Source organism: Bos mutus, chromosome 22, assembly GCF_027580195.1.
Source record: "Bos mutus isolate GX-2022 chromosome 22, NWIPB_WYAK_1.1, whole genome shotgun sequence".
Taxonomy (NCBI): domain Eukaryota; kingdom Metazoa; phylum Chordata; class Mammalia; order Artiodactyla; family Bovidae; genus Bos; species Bos mutus.
In genome coordinates, this window is record NC_091638.1 from 30,114,634 (window position 1) to 30,130,446 (window position 15,813).

At 41.9% G+C, this 15,813-nt stretch overlaps 1 protein-coding gene across 1 annotated transcript; it reads left to right on the plus strand.

Moving 5' to 3' along the window:
- The first annotated feature begins 1,350 nt into the window (after positions 1–1,350).
- PROK2 (prokineticin 2) lies at positions 1,351–15,365 on the plus strand. The gene is made up of 3 exons (XM_005909946.3): positions 1,351–1,653; positions 4,993–5,118; positions 13,766–15,365. The coding sequence occupies exons 1-3, from the start codon at positions 1,558–1,560 to the stop codon at positions 13,868–13,870; spliced, it is 327 nt and encodes a 108-aa protein (XP_005910008.2). The 5' UTR covers positions 1,351–1,557; the 3' UTR covers positions 13,871–15,365.
- Positions 15,366–15,813: the final 448 nt, after the last annotated feature.

The window sequence follows — 15,813 nt, forward strand, 5'->3', positions numbered from 1 at the left end:
AAATTTTTAATGTAAAAAAAAAAGTTTGATATTTTTTTGTTTTCTCTTTCAAGACATTTCTCAAACATAAAAACATGCATGAAAAGGGTTTTTAAAAATCAGTCAAAATTTTAGTTTTCCAAATACTCAGCTGTTTAACATTCGGATAATTGCCTTTAAAAAAATTTTTTTTCCACATTTAGTCTGAATGCTTTGGCATGGGGGGAGCCCCACAGTCTGAAAGTAACTTTGTCCCGACTCTCCCCACTGCATTTATTATAGAAACTGGAAGACACATCTGCTTTTCAATAGGGCCAGGGAAAGCTGAGGTTTCAAGGAATAAAGTCGAGCTTCCCAGAACTTCGGTGGAAACAAGTCTGGAGTGGTCACACCTAGGTATTCTCGAAAGAATTTCCTTGAGGATAAACACGCTGAGATTCTTGAAGCCAGACTGGAGGTCACAATGGAAGGGGAAGCTCTCACTGGTCCTCTCATAGGGGTCCTAGAACCCAATAGGCACTCAAATCATACTTACACAAATGAACGAATCCCAGTAACGTCGTATCGCGTCTTATAAAGACTGAAAGATGATTATCTTGGACTGGAAAGTAAGAGAGCTGCCTACCTACAGCGTAAGGCGCCTCAGGCTGGCATCCGGAGCTTGGCGATCTCATTTCGCTTTAGCATCATCCTGAACTGCTCTGCCTGAAGCTGGCGCGATGTTAAAGGGAAGAAATGAATGCGAGGAAAATCAGAGAGCAGAGGGTAGGGAACAGATGTGAGCAGAAAGGGAGGACAGTCCTTGAAAGAAATAAATTGGACTCCCACAGCTAGAAGGACAAATCCCTCAGTGTCGTCAGGGATGTGGGATGAGGGGTAATTTTGCCCTCCCTTTGTTCTTTGCCCCTTGTTTTCCACGTTTCCAGGTTGTTTGTTTGATGTTTGTCTTTTCTGTTCAGTTACTGGACCCTAAGGACAAACCAAGTGGCTGTAGGTGGCATACAGAAATTAATACATTGAGCGGCTTTTGGCTCCTCCCTTGCTCCCCCGGTGTGTCCACAGCGCCCAGCACCTTAGTAGGCACTCCCTAGACATCTGGAGAGCAAATGAGCTGCAAGTTTGCAGCGCTGAGTACGTGGAGCTGGGGAAACCAGGACAGCAGAGGGGGTGTCTCTGACCAAAAAAGACGTGCGGGCGCGTGCGGAAGGCAGCCGCGGCGCGAGGCAAGTGGCTGGCCGCGAGCCAAGGGGCTGGCCGCGAGCCGGGCGCCGCGCGGGGGGCGCTGCCTGCGTAGCGCCCCGAGTGGGGGCGCCCGGGACCACGGCGACACGTGCGCGGCAGGGACGCGAGCAGTCCCTGCCGCGAGCGGAGCCGGGGCAGGGGGGTGGGCGCGGGGGTGTGCCCGCGCCATGCCCCCCGCGCGTGCGGCCGGCCGGGCGGCTGCGTGAGTCACGGCGGGGCTCGCCTTTATAACCGCCGGCAGGATCGCGTGAGTGGCCCGCCCGGCGCTCTGCGTTCTGCGCTCCAGCCCGTGCGTCCCCAACGGCCCCCCAACAGCCGCCCAGGCCCGAGGGCGCCATGAGAAGCCCGCGCTGCGCCCGCCTGCTGCTCCTACTGCTGCTGCCTCCGCTGCTGCTCACACCTCCCGCCGGCGACGCCGCGGTCATCACCGGGGTAAGCGGCCGGGCGCACCTGTCCACCCGGGATGCGCGCCCTCCTCGTGCCGCCGGGTCGTGGGGGCGGGAACCCAGGGGGAGACGGCGTGGGGACAGCGACCGGGAGGTGGGGGCACGGGAGGGTTATCCCGGACCGGGACACCTGCCCCACTCGCCCCTTGGAGCACTTGGAGGATGCCCTGATCCCTAAGCAGCGGGCGGCCAGGACATCGGGCGCTCCCTGGAAGAAGTGCCCACGGTCGCTCCCCACCACCTTCTCACGCTCGCCTGCCCCTCTGTCCTCGCGTTTGGTCTTTTTTCCTCTTAAGTTGAAAGAAGTTGCCTTTGGCAGTTTTCTCGAGCACTTTGCCCCAGCTTTTCCAGCCTCTGTCCTTAAAATTTAAGTGCTTTAAAATGTAAAGGGGCAAGACCAGTACCCCCAGATCCTGGGAGACTTAATTCTGCGGTTGAGGAGTTTGCTCCCCAAAGCATTCTCTGCAAAATCCCTTTGAAATAACTTGGTTCAAGGTCATAAGTGCACTTTTGAAAAGCAACGTGGGTCCTTTCTTCTCAGTTCCAGCGTTTTTCATTTTTTCCCCCCCAACGTCCTGAGCTTCTCCTTGTAAAAGTTTTCCGTTTCCTGTTCCTGATAAACGCACCTGCAGTGCTTTGGCTTAGTTATGGAGTAGGTGATCCTGTAGATGTTTCAGTTTAGAGAGATGTCATCATTTGTGGAAGTAGGAACTAGTTCAGTCCTCTCCTAGGTCCACCAACAATTTTCTTTGTGTGGATCCGAAGGATAACTTTACAGCACAAAATGAAAATGTCTACTTTATGCCAACAATGCAGAATCGCTACCATTTCCTGATTGTTCAACTCCAATAAGTCTGAAAGTATTTTACACCCCCATTAAATTATTTCAAATATCTAAGTTCACATAATAGGGTTTAGAGAAAAAAGTTTTATGTTTGAAATGATAGTACACAGATAATGAAATACCATTTAAATTTAAGGGAACTGTCGTTGTCTTGACAAAATTAAGCACTATTGTCTCCATATGCTTATAGCACATTGAAAGTCCTTGTATTATAACAGTATTTGGTTACAACCAATAGATATTTGGGTTATGGCCAAGAGATACTTAATAAGTATTGTGATATTTATTAGTATAGTTTGTAGAGATTTTTACAGATATAGATGTATTTGAATAGCTTTGTCAGTCCATGTGGTTGAAAAAAAGTTTTTACAAGTCTTTCTAATACATGAGAATTGAAATCTGATTGGTTTTCCCTCATCTTCCCCTGCTGGCTCTTTAAATTTCTGCTAATCCTCTGAGCCCCAGATTCCTTTGTAATATAAGTATCTTTTTGTTCCATTCATAAGACAACACCAGTTGAATAGATTTGCAGTGGGTTAAAGATGAAGGGCATTAAGAAACAGCTGTCTAATTAAAAATATATAAACCCATGCAAGTCTTTATAAGTATTTCCAAGAACTGAACCTTTTTTGTTACAAAGTGAAATTTTATCACATTGAATGTTTATCTGTTAAAATTTAAACTGGCTATATGCGATTATATGTGTTGTTTTTCTTGTTGCAAAACAGTGCTAGAAAATAAAAGGATCTTTAAAAATTTCTCTAAAACAGCATGGCAGTAAATAAATATAGTTATGTTTCCATGACAGGAACCATCTGGAGTCAAATGAAAAACCTAGTAACTTATCTAGATATGTCATCTCTAGGATGTTTAAAATCCAAGTGAGTGATTGAAATTTAAGAGATTTTGGCTGGATTTTGATTGTCTTATTAAAAGAGCTAGTGGGGCTTCAGAATTCCTGGTCTTAAGAATCTGTTGAAATAAAATATTGCCTAAAACCTCCATCTTAAATATTTACTTTTTGGGGAGTAGTAATGTGGTTATTTTTGAATTGATTTATATGTCCACATAGATTTGTTAAAACTGTATTGAAAAAGATCGTACAGTGAACATCTCATTTATGGAATGTAATGGCTACGTATGTGTGATTTCTGATGTTCAGATAAAAACTGGAAAAATGGAACTGTTTGTATATTTTCCTATAAATGTCTAAACACCCCAAGATGAAAATTACAGTTTTTATCCAATACTAAATAGCCCAAGAAAAAATTCTAATGGGGGAAATAAAACAATATAGCTGATCACTTTAATGAAAAAATAATGAGTATCCCCATATATTTGTCTTTTGCGAAATTATAGCTTCTCCAAAACTAAGAACTCTGAAGAAGTATCTTAGTTATTTGCATTAAATCTGCGCTTAAATTTGTCTAAATTATAGATTTCTTAGCTTCTTACATATATAGTATAGGATGTTCTCACCTTAACACTAACAAAACAGATTACTGAACACCATTCAAACAAAGCATCCTATTTATGGATGGTTCTAGGAAAGAACCATAGTTCTTTGGATCTACTTTTATGCAAATAAGTTTACACTTCATTATTTACTTCTGTTTAGTCAAGTGAGGAAATTCCTCCATAGCTGATTCTTTGATTATATGTATTTACAATTTTTATATTAGGAACAAGTGTCTTGAGTATTCACTGTTGATAATTGCATCTTTCACTTGCATTTCTAAATCTGATGGATCTCAGAATAGTTTCATTAATCTTATATTGTACACATATGTATACCCTAAGCCAATAATTTCCTTTTTTGCAGGTTACTCACCTAAAAAAAAGAGTAACATAAGGCAAAAGTCTTGGTCTGGCCATTCTCAGCCTATGAAATTTCTTTCTTTCAAAAGGAAATGGTGAAAATCAAGTCAGAGGTGTGAGAAATGTTAAATCTCATGAACCAAAATGCAAATATTTGAAAGAGAAAATGAGTTATACTTTTAAATTTACATCAGTATCTTTACGGATCTGGAGCATTTCATGATAGATTTAGAGACCATTTAAATCTCTTTTTTAAATTGGGCCCACTTTATTCTACCGTTAATAGTTATAAAATCTTGTGATTCAATTTATGTAGTTCCTAATGGCCACGTATGGTAAAAGACCAATATAAACTTCAAGTTCAAAGCTGTTTCATCCATAAAGCACTAGAAAAAGAGAGCTGATTTTTTAAAAAAGTATTGGGGTTTATAATTTTCATACTCTGTGGGCCATTATTTAGGCTTTTTTTTTTTCACCAAGTGGGAAAATCTCTGATCAGATTTTATTGTAAATATGTTCAAATAAATGATTACAGTTTTTATAAACATGTAAGATTATTAAAATCATAGCTGTGAGATATTAAAAGAGCTTTTTTTTTTTTTACTGCTAATTTTAGCCTGAGTCATTCTGATTATCTTTATCTGTTTGCTTATCACATTTCAGGCCTGCGACAGGGACCCCCAGTGTGGTGGAGGCATGTGCTGTGCTGTTAGTCTCTGGGTTAAGAGCATACGGATTTGCACACCGATGGGCAAAGTGGGAGACAGTTGCCATCCGATGACTCGTAAAGTTAGTATATATGTGTTCTTGTTGGTTTTCTTACATTTCAGTTACTCAACTCCAAGCAAGGCCTCTATGACATGAAATGTGCTAGAAATTGGAAATCAGAGAAGATGAAGTGGAAAACCTCTTCCATTCTCCTCTCCATTTCCATCTGAGAGAACTGTATTCTTACCATCCTTATTTAACTAATCATTTACATATCTTCATTCTCATGGCATTAGAAACATTTCATAAAAATAATTTGAAATACCGAATTTTGCTTAACACTTTTAGGATATAAATATATATTACTTTTGGATATATGAATGTATTTTATATCCTAAAAGACCATTTATGTATATATATTACCATTTATATACATATATGTGTGTGTATATATAAAATACTGTGTATACTTCTTTGCTGAAATCAGACCTACTGAAAAGGCAGAAGCACATAAGTTTGTGCTTTGGGTTTTGTAGAAAATGATCCATGATGCAATCACTCTTGTATTTTAACTTGAAAGTCCTACATTTTGACTCTCTCCACAGGATGCAATGTTCACAACCCTGGAGATTCATGATGTTTACCTTTCCAATTTATTTTCCTCTCTAACAGCTCCATATCACAATGACCTAAACACCATTTTTGGAAAGTTATTGACAGGAAGTGGCAGGAGTGACGGCAGGATCGGATGGGGCTGCAGAGGTTGTGTCCTCAGGCGTTGCAGACCCTCCTGTCTGCAGGGGCCAGAGAGCTGTGTAGGACTTCCAGAAGTGGGTGGGTGGCAGGTAGGAGGGAGCAGAGAAGTTTGTGGAACCTGGAGAATCCGTGTCCTTCAGATACAAAGTGTGTGAAACCCAGTATGGTTCCAGCCAAATCCCCAGGGGTGCCAGGCTGCAGGTGCCTTGCTCTTCTTGTGCCGTTAGTACATCCTCACTTACCAGCAGCTACATGGGGTCCAGGGTGCAGGGGTGGGTGGGGAGCGGCGTGTGTGTGCTTGAGGACGTGTCCCAGGCCTGGGGCTTGTTGGAGGTGAGTTCAGTCCTCTGCAGTGTTCTCTCTCTACCCATCACATCCTCTAAAAACAGGTTGAATGTTCTCAAAGCAAACTGAATTCTGCCTTCTGCCTTCTTCTTTTCCCCACATGTGGCTTAGGGTTTAAAACTGAAATGGAGCCAAATATCTTTCCCATACTCCACAGTCACAGATAACAGCTAAGGTTTTGACTCTATCTGAATGAAATAAGAAAATTGGGGTTTCGCTCAATGTGCTGTAGTGGGAACCCTGGTTGTTTAGACCCATCTGAAGATGACCTTGGGCTCTCCTGTGGTTTCCTTGAGAAACACTTCCTGTTGCATTGGTACCATTCCTCACCATGGTTTGACCGCTTGAGCCGGTACTGTCGTTTGTAAGCATGATATGCACCTTTTATTCCCGGCCATTTTGAGACAGGAAAGGTTTCAAAACCGTTAGTTGTCTGGCTCTGTGCCAAACCACTAACCCCATTCCCCTTGGTGGGGGTGGGGGTGGAGGGTGAAGCCTGCCCAGCTGCCTTTGGCATCGGTCTCAGTTTTTTTCATCAGCCTTATCCAACACGAGCCATCTTTTGTCCATGGGAGTCGCTGTTGCTTAAAAGTTGACTCTTAATTCACTGTTCTTTCATAATTAGTTGTCTTTGTACATTGTTAGTATAACCTCCGCTACCCCAGCTGGTTTGCTAAAACAAGTCAAGAATGACACATTCTGGGTAACTATTTTTGTACAAATAGCAGTACTAGTTGCTACTTGTGTGCCATGGTGTACCAGATCCTCAATATGATACTAATTGTCGTGGATGTGTTTCTCATTTAATGCAAGTCTGTGAAGTAAGGTTTGGTTTTCTCCCATCCTCTGTACAACATTCAGCCTCCCAGGGGCTCAGTATGTGGCTGAGGTCCCAAGGCGATAGGTCAGAGAACAGGCTCTGGATTTTGCTCTGCCCATCACTCCATTGGCATCTACTCAGTGAAAGCTGTGGTCATGTTTAATTTGAACCTTTTTTTCAGTGCAATTAACCCAGATGGGTTTGTGTAGGGAAGATGTTCCCTGAGATGACACAGAATAGTCCAGAGTTGAAATCTGTCTCATCTTGTAGTTCTGATGAGGTTTCCAAATGTTGAGATATTTTGACAAGAGAACCAGATTCTATTTTCCTGGTTCCTATAGTTTCTAGTTCAGGTTTAGTGCGAAGTCAGTTTTGAAAGAAAACAAAATCATTCTCCTGCCATAAACCCAGGAGCATCTCTGTGCTGTGCTTTTAATCACACTGTTGATAATAAAGTCTATGATAACAGATTATAGTTTCCATAGTAAAATTAAGTGATAAAAGAACGGAAAGTACTGAAAAAGTAAGATGTTAACGTCAGATCTGAACTTACCCCCATTCAGATAACCACTTGAACCATGTTTTTAGACCTCAATATTACAGCTGTTCATATTGGTTATTTTACTGTCTTGAAAATACATTTTCATAGGTCATTTCAATAACCTAGTTCTTGTTCCAGAGTTGTTACTTGTTCTGAGTGAAATTAACTTATCCTGATGAAAACCTAGTTCTTCCAGAGTATCTTTCAGCTATACTCTATTCAAAACAACTTAAAAAAAAAAAAACAACCCATTTTAAAATAAATATGTCCTGGTGAGACTCTACTCTAAAGTTTTACAGTTGATTAGTAGATGGTAAAAATATAGATGGATGCTGTATAAAAGTTCTTTTAAATGTGATGTGTTCATTACTTTCCCCCCTCCACTTTCTTTTTGCCTTCTAAAAAAAAATAGATTAACTCTGATTGTGGTCACAGGGACTGGTGTATTAGAAGCACAAGACTATGAATAGGTGAGGACTATACCTGCTCTAATTTTAAACTTTCTATTCTGGTTTGGCTTAGACATTAGCCACCGATATTTATTTTGATAAAGTGAACAGTATTTGATGAATGAAATTAAGACCTATAGGTAGAAACTATTGAATTCATTTTACTATTTTGTTTCTGATGTATCAATTAGACAGTTTAGACACTCCTAGGCTACAATTTTGTAAAGTTTTTAACTTCACATTTGATCATTCAAAAATAGAATAAAATATAAGTCTACTTGAAAGGAATAGGATGCATGCTTTCTAAACACATTTTTAGGCAGATGGTAGTTATAACGTATTGATTTTTCTTTAACAACTCGTTTTTAATAATTAAGAGTGCATTATTAAATCACGTATCTACTGGGAATACTTTGCTGTTTATTGCTTTCTCCAGTTTAAGAAACACTAGTTTCTATTGGTACCCACACTTTTATTAACAGAGCTTACAAAGACTAGTCATGTCCATCCTATGCTATTTACTCATGGGCTTTCGAAGTTTAAAATTATGTGATGAGTACTTTTATTGCTTATTATTTTATTAAAATATTAAATTTAATCTATATTTCCTTCAAAAAATTAATCTTATTTTTAAATTTTGCTCCGTTTTTTATGTTAACACTTTTTTAGCACTTGCTTTGGTTTTTTATTTTTGTTTTTGAGCTGCACTTTAAAACTTGACTAATCCATTCTCCTTTTCTGAAGAACATGATTTCCAGTTGACAAGAGGACTTCTGAGCCCGGCTCTTCTGACAGTTTAGACTGGATGGCTCCTCGTTGTGGGGGTGGCCCTGGGCATTGCAGTGTGTTTACTAGCAGCCCTAGTCTCTACCCGCTAGGTGCCGTAGCACCCCATCCCAGTGGTGACCTCCAACATGGCCTCTAGATGTCCCCCCAGGCGTTGCAGGGGGCTGGAATCACGCCGGGTGCGCACCACTGTCTAATGCGTCTTTTACTTAGCCTATCAAGACACAGCACAGGAGATGCAGCATTTTCACCTCCTAGGGAACTCATCAGCTACCCAAGCACACAACTTCTTTTGCCGTCATCCACACAGGTGCTGGTGGCTGCCACACATGATTGCCAAGATGTGTGTGTGTCAGGGGGCCCTTTGACCTGCAGAAACTACCACTCTTATTTCTTGCATATCTTTTATGCCCCTCTAGTCCCAGAGACTCAAGGTTCCCCAACTCAAGTCCAGTTCCGTACAACCAAGGAGGCTGGCCCACCATTCCCTGTTTTTTCTTTATTTTTTCTGGGGACACAGTGCAGTGGGAGGCCCAGGTCTGTGTTGGATCCACTTGAGTCAGCACAGGCCCCAGGTTAACATGATGCTCACAGGAGGGGAACAGATCAATAATTGTATATTTAGGGTTCTGAGAATATATGTACTGTGTCAAGTTGCTTCAGTCGTGTCTGACTTTTCGCGACATTATGACTGTAGCCTGCCATCTTCCTCATTCATGGGATTCTCTAGGCAAGAACACTGGAGTGGGTTGCCATTTCCTTCTCCAGGGGATCTTCCCCATCCAGGGCTTGAACCCACACCTCTTACATCTCCTGCACTGGCGGGCAGATTCTTTACCAGTAGTGCCACCTGGGAAACCATGAGAATATATGCCTATTACCAAAAGAAAAAAAAAATTAAAAGAAACCATACAGTGGCACTCATCAGACCTATTGAAACCAGAAACTGTGGATGTATGGGACTTGTCATTTTTATTTTATGCACTCATACCATTTGAATGTTTTTGAACTATATACTTCTATTGATAAAGTGGTAAGAAAACTGGTTTTATTAAGGAAAAAAATTATTGGGCCAGTGCTTTTTATGTCACGTGACTCAGCTTTTCTTCAAGTATCCCATTGTGTTCCCTTCTTTAACACAGTTGACTCTGTTTTGAGAGAGAGCACAAATAATATTTTGGTTTTATATCAGCGCTGTTTTCTCTTTAAAAATGCTGCAGATGTGTTGGGCATCATGCCTTCTCAAGAGTGCTGAAGGTTCTGCCTTGGTAACTCCTAGAATTTGCTGATTGGAAATCTACAGTATTAGAAACATTGGCTTGAGTGCATAGTTGATTCTAAAGTAAAGCGTCACGTTGGTACTGAATGATTAGCTCCTTGGCTGTATTAATACATCTAAAGATGCATCTTCTGTGCACACTTTCTTGTGCTTGTGTGACTGTCAGACAGCTACTAGGCTTGCCATACATGAATGTAGAAATAGCAGTGAATGGGCCAGACAAGAAATTGGCAGGTATCTATGGGGTGTTCACCATGTCAGAAATCGTAGTGTGTGTGATTGAGAGCACGTAGATGGAGGAGAAAACTGCTACAGGCTTGTCCAGTGTAGAAAAGCTCGGGTGAGGGAGGGAGAAACACAGGCTGAATCTTGAAAAAGGATAAAAATAAGAAAAGGGCACCCAGGTATAAAGGGACCTGCCAGTTTAATCATTGTGTTAAATTGAGTTGCAGCAAATGTAGGTTGATGTTTACATGGTCATGATGCCCTGGGTAAGAAAAAGAATAATAGACATTTTTGAAGGTTTCACAAAAACACATGACCTTGAGAACACATTGCCAGGGCCCTTCCTAGACCCTGGAGGGACTCTGCATAAGCAAGAGCCTTTGGTTTCTGAGTTTGGTGGCATTGATCAGTGCCAGGCAGAGGAATTTAGGACAAAGGTGGAGCCGCAGGAGCTGAGAAGGTCACCTTTTTACCCCTCAGGGAGGTCACAGCCTATGGTGGGATTGGGGTAGAAGACAAGCATTTGACACATATATTTTTGAGTGTGTCCTTTGTACCAGGCTGAGTGTTAATGCACTCAAAACTAAAAGATTCCCTTTTCTTCTCAGGGCCTGGAATCTGGGCCTGGTGGTATTTGGAAGAAGATGGAGATGGGTTTGACTGTGACATGTCCCTTTTGTGGCTTGATGACCTCTGTCAGCTGTGTTGCTTCATTTCAAGAGGAAGCCACTTAGCTTGTGTCACAGGGAGACAGAAATCTGGCACCCAGCTTTAGCATGACACTCAGACATCATGCCTTGCTGTGGCCTGGCCTGCGGCAGGCTGCTGGTGTGAGTCATTTTTCTTTCCTGCTGCTTTTGCTGCTGAGAACCCACGTGGCAGACCCAAGGGTGACCACAGTGTCGAGGTGCACAGAGCGTCAGACTGAAGCCTGGGATGCGTAGTAGCTGAAACTGTCTTACTGAGTAGCTGTCGTTGATATGACCCTCCATTGCTGGGCGGAAACCTTTCTTGTTTGATTCATCGCTGTATCCTCAGTACCTGAAACAGGGCCTGATGTGCTGGTGACAGGCAGTTGGAGTCTGTTGAACGAATGAACAGGAGACACCTGATTGGTGTTCTCCACGTGTAACAGTTTGACATGCTTGTTACAGGTAGCACTCACCCTTTCCAGGCTCCTGTTCCTTGCCACCTGTGTTTGTTCCTCAGCCTCGGCACTGTGGACATTTGAGAACAGATAACTCTGACATGGGAAAGGTCCCCTGAGTTGTAGGATGTTTAGCAACATCCTTGGCCTCTATCCATCAGATGCCCCCTCCCTGCACTGTGACACACAAAACTGCCTCTCTGGACATTGCCAGCCATCTCCTGGGGGCAGCATCACCCCAGACTGAGAACCGCTGGTTCATGCAGTAGTTTGGGGCTCAGCGAAAGGAATCTCTCAAAATCTCTAGGCCAAAGTCATGAGTTATTATGTCTCATGCCATCCACTTGTAATTGTCCAAGCCATTCCTGCTGCCCCCACCTCCTCTGATATATTCTCAGTGGCAACAGATGAGCCGGCCTTCCATGGACCCTTTGACACACACAGTGACAGAACCATTCTAGCCCGTGTCTGCATGGGACCGATGGCCATGTGCCCCCATGGAGACACTGCCCTTTGAACCTCAAAAGTAATGCTCTCACAAAAGGACAGAGGAGCTGGGATGGTCCTGCCTGTTCACCACGTGCCACCCCCACCTGCCTACTCTTCCCTTGGTATTTATTGATCTCAACCATCTCCCTGGCCCTTCCAGAACCATTTTGGAAATGGAAGGCAGGAAAGAAGAAAGAGGAAGAGAAGAAGAAAGAAAAAGGTAAGGAGCACATGAGCATGGTAGCCTCCAAAGATAATGCCCAGAATAATTAGCCTTGACCATTGCTGAACACCCATAGAATTGGATCCATCCAATCAGTTCAACCTGAAAATAAGGTTAGAATGGTTCTGCCACTGTCTGCAGACAGCCTTTTGTTCAGCCTTTTGTTTGATGCAGAAAGAAATGATTTCGAAGGCATCTGGAAGATGCATCTCAAATTTTCTTGTACGGATAGATCACTCGTGTGGGGCAGCCTCTTTTGGTGGAATAGGAAATGCTCTAGCATGATACCAAAGGAAGCATTTGAGCTGGGAGGCAGGAAGGATGCATTTCTGTGCCGCGTGTCAGCTGTGGACGGATCCCCTGACGGCATGAGATTGCAGTAGCTGTCCTCTCTCACATTACCCTCAATTGGGTAATTTGCCATCTCATTTCATTATCCTCAACCACTTGCAGGCCTACAGTTAAACTTTCTCCCTATCCCTTGCAAAGCAGGCAGATTCTCAAGGGGGCACCATTCCTATGGGAAGAAGGGTGGGTTTTGCTCTTTGCCTCTAGAAAGCATACATGTTTTGTGAGTCCTTCACTTGCCCCTGGCACAGAGAACGACCACACCAGTTGCTAGTTGACCCTCCTCAACCTAGCTTCACCCAGGTTCAAGCAGGTTCTTAGAAACAGCAACCGAACTGTGCTTGGTTCGGTTTGGTTGAACTGTGCTTGGTTCAAGCTTCACCCAAGTTCAGGTGAAGTCACCCAAGCACTGAACTTCAGGAAGTCACCCAAGCACCGAACTGTGCTTGGTTCAGTTTGGTTGAACTGTGCTTGGTTCGGTTCGGTTGAACTGTGCTTGGCTCAAGCTTCACCGAAATGTGCTTGGTTCAGTTCGGTTTAGTTTGAGCACCGAACTGTGCTTGGTTCAGTTTGGTTGAACTGTGCTTGGTTCAAGCTTCACCCAGGTTCAAGCAGGTTCTTAGAAACGGCAACCGAACTGTGCTTGGGGTGAGAGCAGCCTTTTGCTGCTGGCTCTCCCGCCTGGGGTTTGCTCTGTTGCATTGCTGCAAATTGGGCTGCCTCTTTCCCTGATTTTGTTGGCTTGCAGGATCTCAGTTCCCTGACCAGGGATTGAACCCAGGCCATGGCAGTGAAATCACCAAATCTTAACCACTAAACTGCCAGGGAACTCGCTCACATCTTTGCACAAATGTATGAATTTATACATTTCTCATCATCAGTGAATTTTTATTTGCTTATTGTACGCATGTGGTCGTGCCCAAAAAATTATGTTCTCTTCAAGGAGCTTCAGTAGCAGGACACTCTAAAAAAGAATTATATGAGAAAAAGTAAAAGACAGTGTAGCTTGCTGTTTAAATGCTTGGTCCTTCAGGTCCACTTGCCAGCCAAGCTTCAAGTTCTGGATATGTGACCTCAGGCAAGTTCCTAACCTCTCTGTGCTTTTGTCTCTCATCTATCAGATGGGTGTGATTAAAGTGTTTGCCATCTTCATAGAGTGGTTGGAAGGCTACAAAAGGATAATACATGAAAATAGATGCTGTTGTTTGAGAAATAGTTAATATTTAATAAACACTAACTTCTATTCAAAGAAATTCCTTAAGAATAGTTTTTTCCTTTTTAACATTTCCTGCTCTAACTCGGTTTTCTTTTTTATTTTAGGTTCCATTTCTTGGGCGGAGAATGCATCACACGTGTCCATGCCTGCCTGGCTTGGCCTGTTCACGGACTTCGTTTAACCGATACACATGTTTAGCCCAGAAGTAATCACTTTAGAGGAGACGCTTTAAATGTGAACAGCCACACAATGTCTGTAAAGCCTGTTCACCTGTGATTGTGTCAAACAGATAATATGCCAGAAAGAAATGCTATTGCTTCCTTAGTTCTCTAAGTCACATTTCCCTCTTTGATTTTTAAATGATGTTGCACTTTTTTTTTTTTTTGATTGAAAGGGGATTTACATTTTGAATAGAAACATAAAGTGCAGGACATTATGGAACAGTTCTCATTTCCCTGTTTGTTTTTTCATTTGGCTTTTTTTTTTTTAATGCCAATAACTCACCCATTTTCGCAGAAGTGCAGAGAATACAAATCTGTTATTTTGTTACAGAAATTTTTTTTCCCTAAACATACCCTGCCCCCAGCCCTGTCCCACCACACACACACATACACACACACACACCACTTGGGTCTCTTTCCTTCATTCCCCAATGAGTTTTAAGACTCTCATTTTATTGTTTGGCATTTCCCTCCCTGACCCTCTAGCATTTTAAAGTGAGGATCCATATCCTTGAGCTTGCTGGCAGAATCACTGATGAGAATCAAGCTTTTTTGCCTGATACTTAAACAGTGGAAAGAATGTGTAGTTGAACCAGATACCCTAAACTTCTCTTATAGGGAGTAGAGACGGGCTGCTCCTGAACTTTGAACCTGCTTATGTAAGTGGGTGCCAGGTCTACGGTTGACCAGTGTAAGGACAGAGAGAATGGGAAGTCAAATTAGTCTAGATTTATAGATTTGGGATTTTTTTTTTTAAAAAAAAAGACATTTCCAGTACAATACTACATTTATTTCTTTTTCTTTTTATAAGGATTTTTTTTTAGCAAAAGTCTCCTAGTTAGAGATGTTCCAGAAAATGTCACTTGAAGAAGATATATTGATTTTAATCTGGCATAACACTAGTTACCATGTTAGAATCAATATTAAGTTGTCACTTAAACTTTATCTGTAACCCAAAGGTCTGTTGTAATGGATTGCCTGACACCCTGTCATTTGTATGTACCACTATTGCTGTGTAAAAATTCTGTATCAGAATGACAGTACTGTATATCATTTGATTTATTTTTAATATTATATCCTTATTTTTGTCACAGTTGTCAGTTTTTATTACAAGCGGATTTCTATATAGCCCATATTAAAAAAATGGGTAAAGACTCCAGAGTTGGTAATATAGCACTAACAGAGTGTACATTTTCCTTTTGCATACAGGAACGTTCTGTTTGCATGAGTTTTATGGTAGTACAAAAATAATGTATAAATCGGTGAGGTTTGGGGGAATGAAGGAAAATTATGACATGCATAACTGTAATCAAAATGGACTCATGGCATTTCACTGTCTTGATTCAGCAAATAGTAATGGGTGCTGACCATAAGTGGTTAGGCAGGGTGCTAGGTCCTGGCCTATGGCGATGCCTTGAAAAAAACCCAGCAAGTATTGTAAATGGATTCAAATTTGCAAATAAACAACTTCTGAAATGTGTTTAACTGACTAAAGTGGCCATGCCAACCGACTAACCCACAAAAAGTAGTTGTTCACTGTATAGTTATTTATTCAGCCAGGACTTACAGTTGCATATTATATATAACTTTTCCCCTGGGGTAAGTTTTGCTATAAGTGTATTGAATTTTGCTGTACTTAGTACCATACTTGGTCGTAGAAGGATTATTTTGGGTTCAGGTTAGTTTGCGTTCAAGAAACATTCCTTGGTGAGTTTGCCGGGGAAAAAAAGTCTTCAAGTGGAATTATGGGTAATTTTGCTCAATTTTGCTCAGTGCTGTTTTCACATAATGTTCAACACATCCTTTTAATAAGTGGTGAAAACTTGATTGGGTCAATCATCTGTTTTCCCCCAGGTTAAAAGACATGTAGCTTTTATAAAAGTTTGCTTTTATATATCAACTTGATATTTTAAATCAATACCTAAAAACTT